The sequence below is a fragment of the Apodemus sylvaticus genome, chromosome 23 (genome assembly GCF_947179515.1).
Source record: "Apodemus sylvaticus chromosome 23, mApoSyl1.1, whole genome shotgun sequence".
Lineage (NCBI taxonomy): Eukaryota > Metazoa > Chordata > Mammalia > Rodentia > Muridae > Apodemus > Apodemus sylvaticus.
The window spans coordinates 51,297,017-51,309,754 of record NC_067494.1 but is presented as its reverse complement, the minus strand read 5'-3'; the positions used below and the strand labels follow the sequence as shown (position 1 = coordinate 51,309,754).

The 12,738-nt window shown below is 37.2% G+C and overlaps 1 protein-coding gene across 10 annotated transcripts in view; it reads right to left on the bottom strand.

Annotated features, from left to right (window-relative positions):
- Positions 1–12,738, bottom strand: part of LOC127673655 (zinc finger protein 431-like) — an 826,992-nt gene that overhangs the window by 732,501 nt on the left and 81,753 nt on the right. For 3 of the 10 annotated variants that reach the window (XM_052169433.1, XM_052169432.1, XM_052169434.1), the window contains one exon: positions 1,070–1,188. The exons of 6 other annotated variants lie outside the window; for them this stretch is intronic. In XM_052169433.1, coding sequence (XP_052025393.1) covers positions 1,070–1,114 — 45 coding nt within the window. In that variant the 5' untranslated portion in view covers positions 1,115–1,188. Of the gene's footprint in view, positions 1–548; positions 610–856; positions 984–1,069; positions 1,189–12,738 lie in introns of all 10 variants that reach the window. One more of the 10 variants, XM_052169438.1, reaches the window with a different exon arrangement.

Sequence of the window (12,738 nt, the reverse complement as noted above, 5' to 3'; positions counted from 1 at the left end):
GTCTCATATAATACGCCTATGAAAGGAAGAATAACAAAATATATCCACCTTTTACTCACCCAATTTACTTGTTTTACATATTGTTCCTAGCATTTGGATTACCTTTTCACTACAACATTTTCACCTTCCATGAACTTCCACTCTCAATAATCTTAACAACTTTGCCACAATATATGAGAAACATCAGTATACAATGGACCGTTTGCCTATTAGCCAGTTTTGGATATTAACTGATTACATATTCAATGTGTATACTTTTTGCCCTATCTGAATGGTATGAGACTAAACAGACTGACAGTTCTACAGTGTAGCTTGAATGGAGCTGTGCTTGAAATGGTTTTAAAGCACTGTTTCCATGATTTTGGTCTTCACGGAAAGTCTTGCAAACACAAATTGAATACGGAACACTGAATTATAGTTTCCATGAGAATTTAGTAATCTATTCATTAAGCTGTGCTTATTTATACTCTTGATTTTAACTAAAATGTGAAGAACAAATTAAGAATTCTGCATAAGCATATTAGGATCAGCATGCACAAGGAAAGTACCTTCTATGTCCTCCAGAATATTCATAATCTTCTTCTATATTGTGACCTTCCCAGTTATAGCCTAGAAGGTAGTACCAAAAAATTGGTGATATATTACGGGAATTTAGATAAAATTAAAAAAATATATCTTCAGTGATACTTAGAAACAGGCCTAATTTATTCATGCCCACTTCCTCTTTCTCAAATAAAACTATGGAAGTACATCAATAACAACAACAAAAGCAAACCAACATACAGACAACCATATCAACAAAAGTAGTACAGTTGCTTCCTTATTTTAAAAAGAGAAACAACATTCACAGTCTTACCTATTTCAGTGAGATTCCTATAGGTATCCAGCATCACATCTTTGTAGAGACTCTTCTGGGAAGGATCCAGCAAAGCCCATTCTTCCCGAGTAAAGTTCACCACTACATCATCATATGTCACTGCATTCTAAAACATATACAAAAGTAGCATGATAATAAAATATTAGACATGTACATTTAATTGACAAATTTTCAAATACTTTTGGTACTTACCCCATGTGTTTCCTGACGCACAAGTAATAATGTAATCATGATCATCAAGTCAATTTTGAAGGAAACTTAATAATGAGGTTCTCATCTCTCATTTCTTCACCTTTTCACTTGGATAAACCCTTGGAAGAGAAAAGCCAATTAATAGACATAAAGAGAAAAGCAAAAAGATCAATAGTAGCAAGGACATAGGAGATGTATGAATAATTACTAACTACAAAAGCAATGAGCAAGATGGTTAGACTGGTGAATGCACTTGATCTCAGCACTGAGTATATAGAGACACACATATCTCCTTGTATTTGATGGCAGTTTGGTCTAGACAGTGAGTTCTAGGACAGTCAGAGTTGTATACTATGACACAGTATTCCTTGCAAAAAAAATCAAAGAATCAAACCACAAGAAAGTAGCAAATCAAAATATTACATAAGTTTTTAAAATGAATTATACATTCACTCCAGTTGTATATTCATCTTCTATAAACTGAGTTGCCCCATTTTTAATTGCAACATGAAACAATATTTTATTAAAAGAGAAGACATGTTTACAAAGACAGATGAAATATTAGCAATGTAAATACTGATGATAAATAAATGGCATAAAGCTGGACAGCTGGCTCAGTAGTGAAGAGCAGTTGCTGTTTCTGCAAAGAAAGAAGTGTGCCCAACAGCCAGTGCTTACACAGGGACTCATAAGTAATCATTACTATAACTTAATGAGTTCCGAAGCCATCATCTGGCTTCTGAGAGGACTGGACACACATGAGATGCATATTTATGCATAAAGGCAAAATAACCACATTTTTTTCAACCGAAATGTAAAGGCAACACAACAGGCAAGAACAATGTCACTCACCTACATTTCAATGACTAAGGAGGTTTAGGAAGTACTAATGTCATCAATACACGCCAAAGTAGAAAGCAGAATGATACTCTCCACCGAAATTAACAAATTCAAGATGTGGGTAAAGCTCAGCCTAATAGCGCATGCTTGACATGTACAAAATCCTACATTCCAGGCCCAGCAGCCAATAGTGTAAGAACAAGCAAGCAAAAATGACAGGCACTGTGTTCCACATTTAACTCAAGTACCCATGGGTCAAATTTAGGTTGATCTCTAAGTCTGAGGCCTACCTTGTTTCCACCCCTACTTTATGACAGCCAAACCGACACAGATAAACACTGCCTTCAAAAATAAACATAGAATCTAGAACTACAACAAAAAATACAAAAAGTGTAAGCTAGCAATTTTTGTGATAATGTTATTATACACGGTGCTAAGATTATCAAGGTATTATTCAAACAGTTATATCTGGGCTACCATATCTGATTGTAATCATTATTTTCAGAATTTGGTGTCTCAATATTATATAAGCATTGCTACCCATTAATTATCTGATTTTTTTCAATAAAAACAAATAATCCAATGAGTGAGAAGGTGATAGAATAAAGCATGAACTCCTCCAACCATGACATGGAAAAGAATAATGGTAGAAGGTATTCACTCTGGAGGCATCATGAAAAAACACCTCTATCCTAGATCAGTGCAAGAATGTATCATTGGATTTTTACTTGGAATTGATCAAATCAACTTAAAGGATGAAAATAGAAAACTGCTCGGTTATTGTTCCCTTAACGTTTGATAAATAAATATAATGGTCTAGTTTCAATTATTTAGGAGCTAGCTTTGTTACTACAAGGGCACTGACATTTGGCATACCAATGAGTGACAAGAACTCCCTTAGAGTAGAAACACTTAGGGGAGTTTCTGAGGACCCAATGTGGTAACCTTAGCCAAATGTGCAATAGAGGGAATAAGGAATCTGAAGAGACCACTTCCAGAACATAAGACAAGGCCCCAGTGGAGGCACCTACATTCAAAATTTTCTACTCAAAATGGTTCCTTTCTAAAAATAATGCAGGGACAAAAATGGAGAAGAGCTTGAACAAATGACTGAATATTGACCAGTGCAACTTGGAATCTATCCCCTGGGTGGTCACCAAACCCTAACATTATTACTGATGCGTTGTTATACCTACAGACAGGAGCTTAGCACAGGTATTTTCTGAGAGGCTCTAGCAGTAGCTGAATGAGACAGATGCAGATACTCACAGCCAAGCACTGGATAGGTAGGATTAACATAGTAAAAATGACCATGTTACCAAAAGCAATCTACAGGTTCAATGTAGCGCCGTCAATATTGCAACACAATTTTTTATAAACCTTGAAAGAGCAATTTTTACCTTCATAGAAAAAAAAAAGGATATTCAAAACAATCCTAAACAACAAAAGAACTTCAATAGTAATCACCATCCCTCAACTCAAATAGCACTACAAAGCAATAGTGATGAAAATGACATGATATTGGTACAAAAACAGATATATGGACCAAAGGAATCCTCTCAAAGACCCAGAAATAAACCGACCCATCCATGTACACTTGATTTTTGATAAAGAAAGAAAAGCAAACAATGGAAAAAAATACAACATCTTCAACAAATGGTACTGGTCTAATTGGATATATGCATGTAGAAAAATGAAAATCAATACATACTTATCACCTTTCACAAAATTCAAGTCCAAGTGGATCAAGGACTTCAATACAAAACTGGAGACAAGGAATCTCATAGAAATCGAGACTGGGAAAAAAACTTGGAGTATTTGAACAGGAGAAAATTTCCTGAGCATACCACCAATGGCTCAGGTTCTAATATCAACAATTAATACATGGTACCGCATGAAATTGCAAAGCTTCTGAAAGGCAAAGGACACTGGCAATAGGACAAAAAGGCAGCCTACAGATTGGGAAAGATCTTCACCAAACCTATATCTTACAGAGGGTTAGTATAGAAAATTTATAAAAACCTTGAGAAGTTAAACACCAACAACCCAAAGAACCTGATTATAAAGTGGAGTACAGGGTTAACCAGAGAATAAACAACAGAAGAATCTCAAATGGCTGAGATGAAACTAAAAAATTGTTCTTAAGTCCTTAGTCATCAGGAAAATGCAAATCAAAACAACTCTTACACCCATCACAATGACTAAGATCAAAAACTCAAGGTATAGCATAAACTAGCAAGATGTAGAAGAAGGGGAGCAGTCCTCCATTGTTGATGGGAGTGCAAACTTCTACAAGCAATTTGGAAAACCACTAGGCATTTTTCAGAAAACTGGGAATAGTTCTATCTCAGAAACCAGCTATGTGCCCAACCCCTGATCATACACCCAAAAGATGCTCAAACATTCCACAAAGACATTTGCTGAACTATGTTCATAACAGCTTTATTTGTAATAGCAAGAAACTGGAACCGAGATGTTCCTTAAATAAAAGTGTAGATGAAGTAAATGTGGTACACCTAAGCAACAAAATACTAATCAGGTACAAAAAGCAAAGACATCATTAATTTTGAAGAAAATGAATGGATCTTGAAATTATTATCCTGAGTGTAGTAACTTGGTCGCAAAAGGAAATGCATGGTATGTACTCACTTACAAGTGGATATTAGCCATAAAATACAGGATACACAGGTTATACTACACAGATACAAAAGAGGTAAAGAAAACATAATGCACAAGTGAGGACATGCAAATCTCCCTTAGAATGCAGAATTAAATAGTCATGATTGACAGATGGAGGAAAGGAACTTGGTCGGAGAGGGAAGAATAGGAGGAAATTGGGAGGTTTCAGAGGGAGAGGACAGATAGCCAAATGGCCATGAGAATGTATGGAAATCTTCAGTGGAAGAAGGTTGTGAGGTGGCAAATATCTGGAACTAACTTCTGTAATGGAGCATAAAGCTTGGCTTGGCCCTAATGGGACTGAGTGACATAGTTTCTGCACCTGGCACAGGGCCCTGTTGTGAGCTTCCTAGAGTGTTCAGACTACAGTGGGCAATAATAATGCACATATTTCACATTCCTGCAAAGAATGTCCTCACGGTTAAGATTAATGACTCCATGATAATTAGAAACAGCTGGAGTCCAGGAGTAAATGGTGTGACTATGTCTCAGCAAAATGGTAAACACTGGGACCTTCAGGACTGCATTTAAGGTATATAACTCATAATACATGAGTTTGAAAATATATTTTTTCTCAACACTGCAAAACTAATGATTCAATATGAAGTATTTTCATATTCAATATGAATTATGTGTATTAATGAATTTGAAGGAACAAAAGAAGTTCACTGTGAGACAACTTGTTAGAAAGTTACCCCACCTACCTGTTTGTTTGTTTGTTTGTCTGTTTGTTTGTTTAACCTTAGGAAGGCAGGTAGATTCCTGAGTTCAGGATCAATCTAGGACAGAGCAAGGTAACCTACAGGCCGGGTGGAAAGGGTCCCACCCAACTAGCCTATAATCTGTGCTAAACAATGGCAGACAGAGCTTTGAGTTACTTTACAATGTTCAGAAAAAAATGTATGCCCCCTGTTTCCTAAGAATCAAAGGCTTGGAATCATGAGAATGTTTCAAATGCTGGGGGCCAATTAATACAAACAGAGCTGTAAATCAATGGAAATTTGAAAAATCCAGTAGTGCCTCAGTACTGGTGTCTGAATATCTCAGCTGGTCTTCAGTATTTATCAGAATCCACATAGGAAAAACAAACATTACAAACGTAAAGAATGTGGAAAGAACTTTACTAATACCTCAAATGCTCAATTGCACCTCAAAATCCATATTGGAGAAAATTCTTTATCCTGTAAAGAATATGGGACTACAGTCTCTCTTTTTACAAGATAGAATCAATGATAGTATATTTGAGCAACAAGATATTCTCTTCTGTGTGAAATGATTGTAAAATTTGTAACCACTATGGTATGGGATTTGTTACCTTCTTGAGACAATACTACAGTAAAAGTGTTTCAATGCCCTTTTTCATTTCTCTCTGTCTTCTGATGGTGAAGCTCTGAATATGAAGATGGTATGATGAAGTTTATATATTCCAAGAATGGCAGTGCTAATAAAACACATAATGACATTACTAAACTGAAATGTTTTAGAAAAGTCCTATACATGATATCAGAAGGTCAATACATTGACCTTCTTTGCATATTTCAATTCAATTTTGTTCCAGTGTTCTCATCAAAAGCAAACAGTACCAGTATGTTGAGTATTGATGAGTTTCACAGTAGGTTCTCCACAATATAATTTTTTTCATGGAGAAATAATCATGAAAACCCAACAGCAAGATTTGTCCTATTTTTAGAAACTTAGAACACTGAATTTCAACAAATATACCAAACCAGTTAATAACTTTGGTTGAGAGTCTTAAAAGTTGTCAAAGACTCACACTGGGCAACAGGGAAAGTGGTTTTGTTCTCTTTTGTTTTCTTTTGCCTATCTTGTATAAAATATGTTTTATACAAGTAAATGTGAATTTAATGTGGTGAGTGGTATAGGTATATGTTTGTTGCTGTAAGGAATAAAAATTAATTATTCTTAATGAAATAAAGCAAAATATCTATATATGAATTCAAGATGACTGATAGCATTAAACTCTATCAAACTGTTTCTAAGTAATCAATGTAATATTAATTCTCTTTTAGATTCAATGTAATTGAGTCAAATTCCCTGCTTTCATAGGAATTTATTTCAATAGGAATGCAACCTGAAATTATCGGTACAATATCATTCTCAATGGCTACATCACATATTCTAGTCATTATATCATAGCTAATATATGATATAGAATATTAATTTAATGAATATTTATTTCTTATATTTTAGATTTGTTTTGTTTTGTTTTGTTTTGTTTTCCAAGACAGGGTTTCTCTGTATAGCCCCAGCTGCCCTGGAACTCACTCTTGTAGACCAGGCTGGCTTTGAACTCAGAAATTCACCTGCCTCTGCCTCCCTGAGTGCTGGGATTACAGGCGTGCGCCACCACCGCCTGGCTCAATCATTATTTCAATAATATTACTTCCTATCTTATAGAATAGATCTTAATGCTTTCACAAATAAGTCAGTGTATGGAAGGTTCACAGAGCACTTCTTGATCTAGAACAAATGTTAATTTATTTCTTGAACTGAAAAAACCCACCAGTTCAAATAACAAAAACTTTGAGAAGAGTTTTTAATGCATGTCCCATTTGCTCTGTAACAATGGTGGCAACCTTATAAATTTTACAAGAGTAAATCCTTTTATTTTTTTATTTTTTTTTTTTAGGGGGAGGATGGGTAGATTTTGGTATAGGGTCTAATTTTGTCAATATATATGTGCAGTATTTTCCTAGAAAGCATGTCTGCTGAAGACAACAGCTATGCAACCCTCAAAACATAACAGAGAATATTCTAAGCAAAGAAAGATGATTTAAGCAAACAGTTTCAGACAATTAAGTGTATACAGGTCCGTATTAGTAAGAACGGTATTTTTATACCATTCTAGAAAGTACTATCACATAACTTTCCAAGACATTGGAAAAAAAGAACTACAAAAGAAAAATGTCTTATTGTGGCCTACATGACTGGCATCACTGCCCAAATCATGTTAGCTCCATTGCTATAGGCTCACCTTGATTCACAATTGTTGATTTAAGGTGCCAGTAGTGGAGAAGGAGGCTTAACAAATTGCTAAGCCTTCATTTTGCCAAACGTGCAGAGAGGTTCATCTTTCTTGACAATACTGACACCCAGCTAGCTCAGCCCATTGCTTTTTTTTTTTCAAATATTATACAAGGTTAATTGGAGCTGTGAAAGTACCAACTACTAAAGTTATATTGCCCTAGCTTCCTGCGAGACCACACAACCCACACAAATCTCATGCCAAAATCAAAAGTAACAACTTGAGGATTGCCCACGAGTGTCTTAGGAACAAATTCGCTGCAGCTTCCACATATTACCAAGTGTGTATTGCCAGTGAAATATTTCTTCAAAGTTCAAGCAGTCTCAAAATAAAATCTCAGCCTAGACTTATTAAGTCAAACTTACTGATTAAGCAAATGCTTTACTGAAACATTTCACTCAACTCCAAATACAAATCTGTATTTCAATTCAAATCAGACAGATCAGCTTTCCTTTATGCATCATGACACATGACTGAATGCTGATGAGAGCATATGGACTAATTCATAAAAGATTTTGAAATGGTAAACCCATTCAACGGTTTCTCCAGTTGCTGAGGTAATTCAGATTTAACTAGAATTTTATATACTTGATGGAAAATTCAATGAATAAACAACAAACTTAATTATAGCATACTAAAGTCAGGCTTTCATAACAACTTAGCTATTATAAAATTGTATGCTTCATCCCCTAGAAGCTGTTAAGATGTGAGGACAAGGCCTTTAAGTCCCTTTAAGTGTGTTCTTGTACTCAGGAGTACACAGAGATCTCCAAATACTTGGGTGTTGGCGTAGCCTGCTGGACTGAAGATTTTATATTGGATATAAACTGTGCAGAGTGTGTAGCTCTTATGGGCTATCCAAAATAGCATTACTTCCTTCACCTACATGCAATCCACCACTTACTTGATGGTTATTTTTCACAGGTAACTACCAAATCTCAGTGTCACACAAAGCTAGAAGAAAGAGCTGGATGCCATAGTCTAAAGAGAGATGCCAAGTTATATGAATTAAATTTGGGACATCAGTAAAAGCAGGGAGCATTCTCTCAAATGTTCTGGCATGTTTACAGCTCAATATATATGGAATTCCTGAAAAGGCATGAACTTGCATACCTGTGCACACACTTATACTCACTCAGAAAGCAAAATCATCATTCTCTTTTTAATGTTTTCTCTTTTTTTTCCTTTTTTTAAAGATTTACTTATTTTATGTGAGTACACTGTAGCTGTCTTCAGACACTCCCGAAGAGGATGTCAGACTTACGGATGGTTGTGAGCCACCATGTGGTTCCTGGGATTTGAACTCAGTACCTCTGGAAGAGCAGTCAGTGCTCTTAACCGCTGAGCCATCTCTCCAGCCATCATTCTCATTAAGTACAAAAAAAAGTCAATAAGAATAGTGCTGTAAGACTGTGTGCTCCAAGCCTGGCAGTGGTCGTACACACCTTTAATCCCAGCACTTGGGAGGCAGTAGGCAGATTTCTGAGTTTGAGGACAGCCTTGTTTACAGAGTGAGTTCTAGGATAGCCATGGCTACACAGAGAGACCCTGTCTCAAAAACTAAAACCAAAACCAAAAACCAAAAAAACACACACACAAAAAAAAAAACAACCACATCAACAACAAACAAAGACTGTGTGTTCCAGTTCCCTAACCCTGACCCATGAACACACACTCTTAGTATGACTCCCAAGAGTTGCCTTGGTCATCCTGTTTTTCACAGAAATAAAAACCTAAGTCAGGCATATATGCAACAGTTTCTCCATCTACAATACCACAGGAGACTTGATCAACTATGTTCACAGGAGCTTTATTTGTACTAGCCAGATACTAAAAACAAAATTTTACATCCCACAGCTGAAAAATGGAAAAAAGGTACATTGACACAATGGACTATCACTCTGCTGCTAAAAATATGACAACACTAAGCTTACAAGCTAATTAAGGCAACTGGAAAAAAAATGTCGAAATGAGGACACCCAGATGCAGAATTACAGAAATGGTATGAATTCCCTTATAAGTGGATATTAGTTCTTAGGTAAACAACAATCAAGATACCCTCCACCGACCCTCAGAGGTTAGATGCAGAAGAGAGCTATAGAGGAAAGCCAGCGTCATTCTGGAAAAGGGACAAGAGTCCCAAAGTCCATGGGTAGACTGTGGTGGATGTAAAAGAAGCAGGAAGGATAATTTGTAGGGGGAGAGCAGAAGATGCAGGGAGAACGATCTGGAATTAGGGGGGATTTCCAAGTTAGTATAGCAACTTAGTGCATGGGAAACCTTCAGGAAACTATGAGAGTGAACCTACTGCTCACCGCTACGAAAGGAGAGAATGAACTGGCCGTGTGTATAACCAGTATGGCTGCACTGTGATGAAAAGTTTACATTTCCTTGAGGTGTTTGCCAAGGAGGTCTCTAAAGATCTCATGCTGATTTTAGGGGGGAAATTACTCACTGAAAACCTCAGGCCAGGTGGTGGTGGTGCACACCTTTAATCCCAGCACTTGGGAAGCAGACAGACGGATTTCTGAGTTCAAGGCAAGGCTGGTCTACAGAGTGAGTTCAAGGACAGCCAGAGCTATACAGAGAAACCCTGTCTTGAAAAAACCAAAAATCCGAAAAAGAAAGAAAGAAAGAAAGAAAGAAACAAAGAAAGAAAGAAAGAAAGAAAGAAAGAAAGAAAGAAAGAAAGAAAGAAAGAAAGAAAGAAAGAAAGGAAGGAAGGAAGGAAGGAAGGAAGGAAGAAAAGAAAGAAAGGAAAGGAAAGGAAAGAAAAGAAAAGAAAAGAGAAAAGAAAAGAAAAGAAAAGAAAAGAAAAGAAAAGAAAAGAAAAGAAAAGAAAAGAAAACTGTCCTTGGGGACTCATTGTTGAAGACAATTTTGACACAGCTAAATAAAACTGAAAATTAAATGTGTGCAGGCCCAGAGCCTTCACCTCTTGGTTCTAGACTCTCTGTGGAGAGAAGGTACTCCATGGCCACAAAAACAAAATCCTGGACATAAGACAAGCTGTAAACTCTCCAGCTTCAATCTCTCCAGTCTGCAATATGTGCTGAGCAAGGTTGTGACAAACTTTTTTCAGTGGCCAACCAGCATTTGGATTAACTTGAGGAGCTGGACATCATAGGGAACCCATGCCTTATAGTGTCTGGATTTCCAGGAATCCTCACATAGACTTATTAGGCAAAAATGGGGCCGGCATGGGTGTTAGCTAGGTCTCATTCCTCTATGTTATGGCGATTAGCATGGTCACCTGAGTAACATCTCACACTGGGAACAGGTGTATCTCTGATTCTTCTGCTTGATCTTGATGGTCTTTTCTTCCTATTTGTTTGCCATGTCCAGGCTCAAAATGAGGGATTTCGCCATGGCTTCTCTGTCTTGTTTTGAGAGGAGAGAGGAAAGAGAGGGGACCTAGGGTAGAGCAGGATAGCAGAGGGTGGGGTAAGTGAAAGGACTGGAGGAAGGAGAAACAGTGGCCTTGGTACACTGTATAAGAGAAGAATCAAGTTCCAATTAAAGTAATTCTGAATTTCTTAACTGAAAATTCATGGAAGAAGGAAAACAACAGTAAACAATAGTGAAGACAAGGAAAGTGTTATTTGACAGATACAGTTCTCATTCTGTTTGGGTGCAGGGTGAACATCATGCAGGAGTTCACTACAAGTCCATAACTAGGGCGTGTTTGATCTAGGAATTCAGCAGTTTTGCACACTTCAAAGTGTGTGTGTGTGTGCGTGTGTGCGTGTGTGTGTGTGTGTGTGTGTGTGTGTGTGTGTACATATGTATATATGTATATGTATGTGTTTGTACATGTACATATATACATATGTACATATACATAAAACAGAACACACACTCAAGTTATTTGCTTGGGTTATTTTTCAGTAGTTGGAATAGTGAAATTACAGAGGTAACTGATCATTAAATTCTAAAAATATAGTACAACCACTCTGGAAATCAGTCTGGCAGTCCCTCAGAAAACTGGGCATGTCACTTCCGAAAGATCCTGCTATACCACTCCTGGGCATATACCTAGAGGATTCCCCAGCATGTAATAAGGATACATGTTCCACTATGTTCATAGCAGCCCTATTTATAATAGCCAGAAGCTGGAAAGAACACAAGTATCCCTCAACAGAGGAATGGATGCAAAAAATGTGGTATATCTACACAATGGATCTACACAATCTACACAATTCAGCCATTAGAAACAATGAATTCATGAAATTCTTAGGCAAATGGATGGAGCTGGAGAACATCATACTAAGTGAGGTAACCCAGTCTCAAAAGATCAATCATGGTATGCACTCACTAATAAGTGGATATTAGCTTGGAAAACTGGAATATGCAAAACATAATCCACATTTCAAATGAGGTACAAGAAGAACAGAGGAGTGGCCCCTAATTCTGGAAAGACCCAGTGTAGCAATATAAGACAAAACCAGAACAGGGAAGTGGGAAGGGATGGGTGGGAGAACAGAGGGAGGGAAGGGGGCTTATGTGACTTTCGGGGAGTGGGGAACCAGAAAAGGGGAAATCATTTGAAATGTAAATAAAAAATATATCGAATAAAAAAAAAAGAAAATCTAATGTTTCAATTAATATTCAAATAAAAAAAATACATCTGTAATGTTACAGAGTATTGACACTTTCATCATATAATACATTAAGTCCTTCCAGTCTGAGCCAGTGCCTTGAGCACACCTTGGGTGATAGCTCTGCACTGAATTCCACAACACCCAGAGGAGTTGGTGGATCTAAACTGCCCAGGATCATAGGATCACAGGATCTCAGGAGCTTGGTGGCACCAGGATTTCAGGACCCCAGAGGCAGCTTGACTCCCAGGAGCTCTGATACACCCAGGATCTCAGGATGACAACATCACAGAGTCAGCTGGATTCTGAAGAGTTCTTTTTGTTGTTGTTGTTTTTTATGAGACAGGGTTTCTCTGTGTGGCCCTGGCTGTCCTGGAACTCTCACTCTGTATACCAGGCTGGCCTCGAACTCAGAAATCTGCCTGCCTCTGCTTCCCAAGTGCTGGAATTAAAGGTGTGCTTCAACTGACTGGTATCTGAAGAGTTCTGACACAACCAAGATAAGA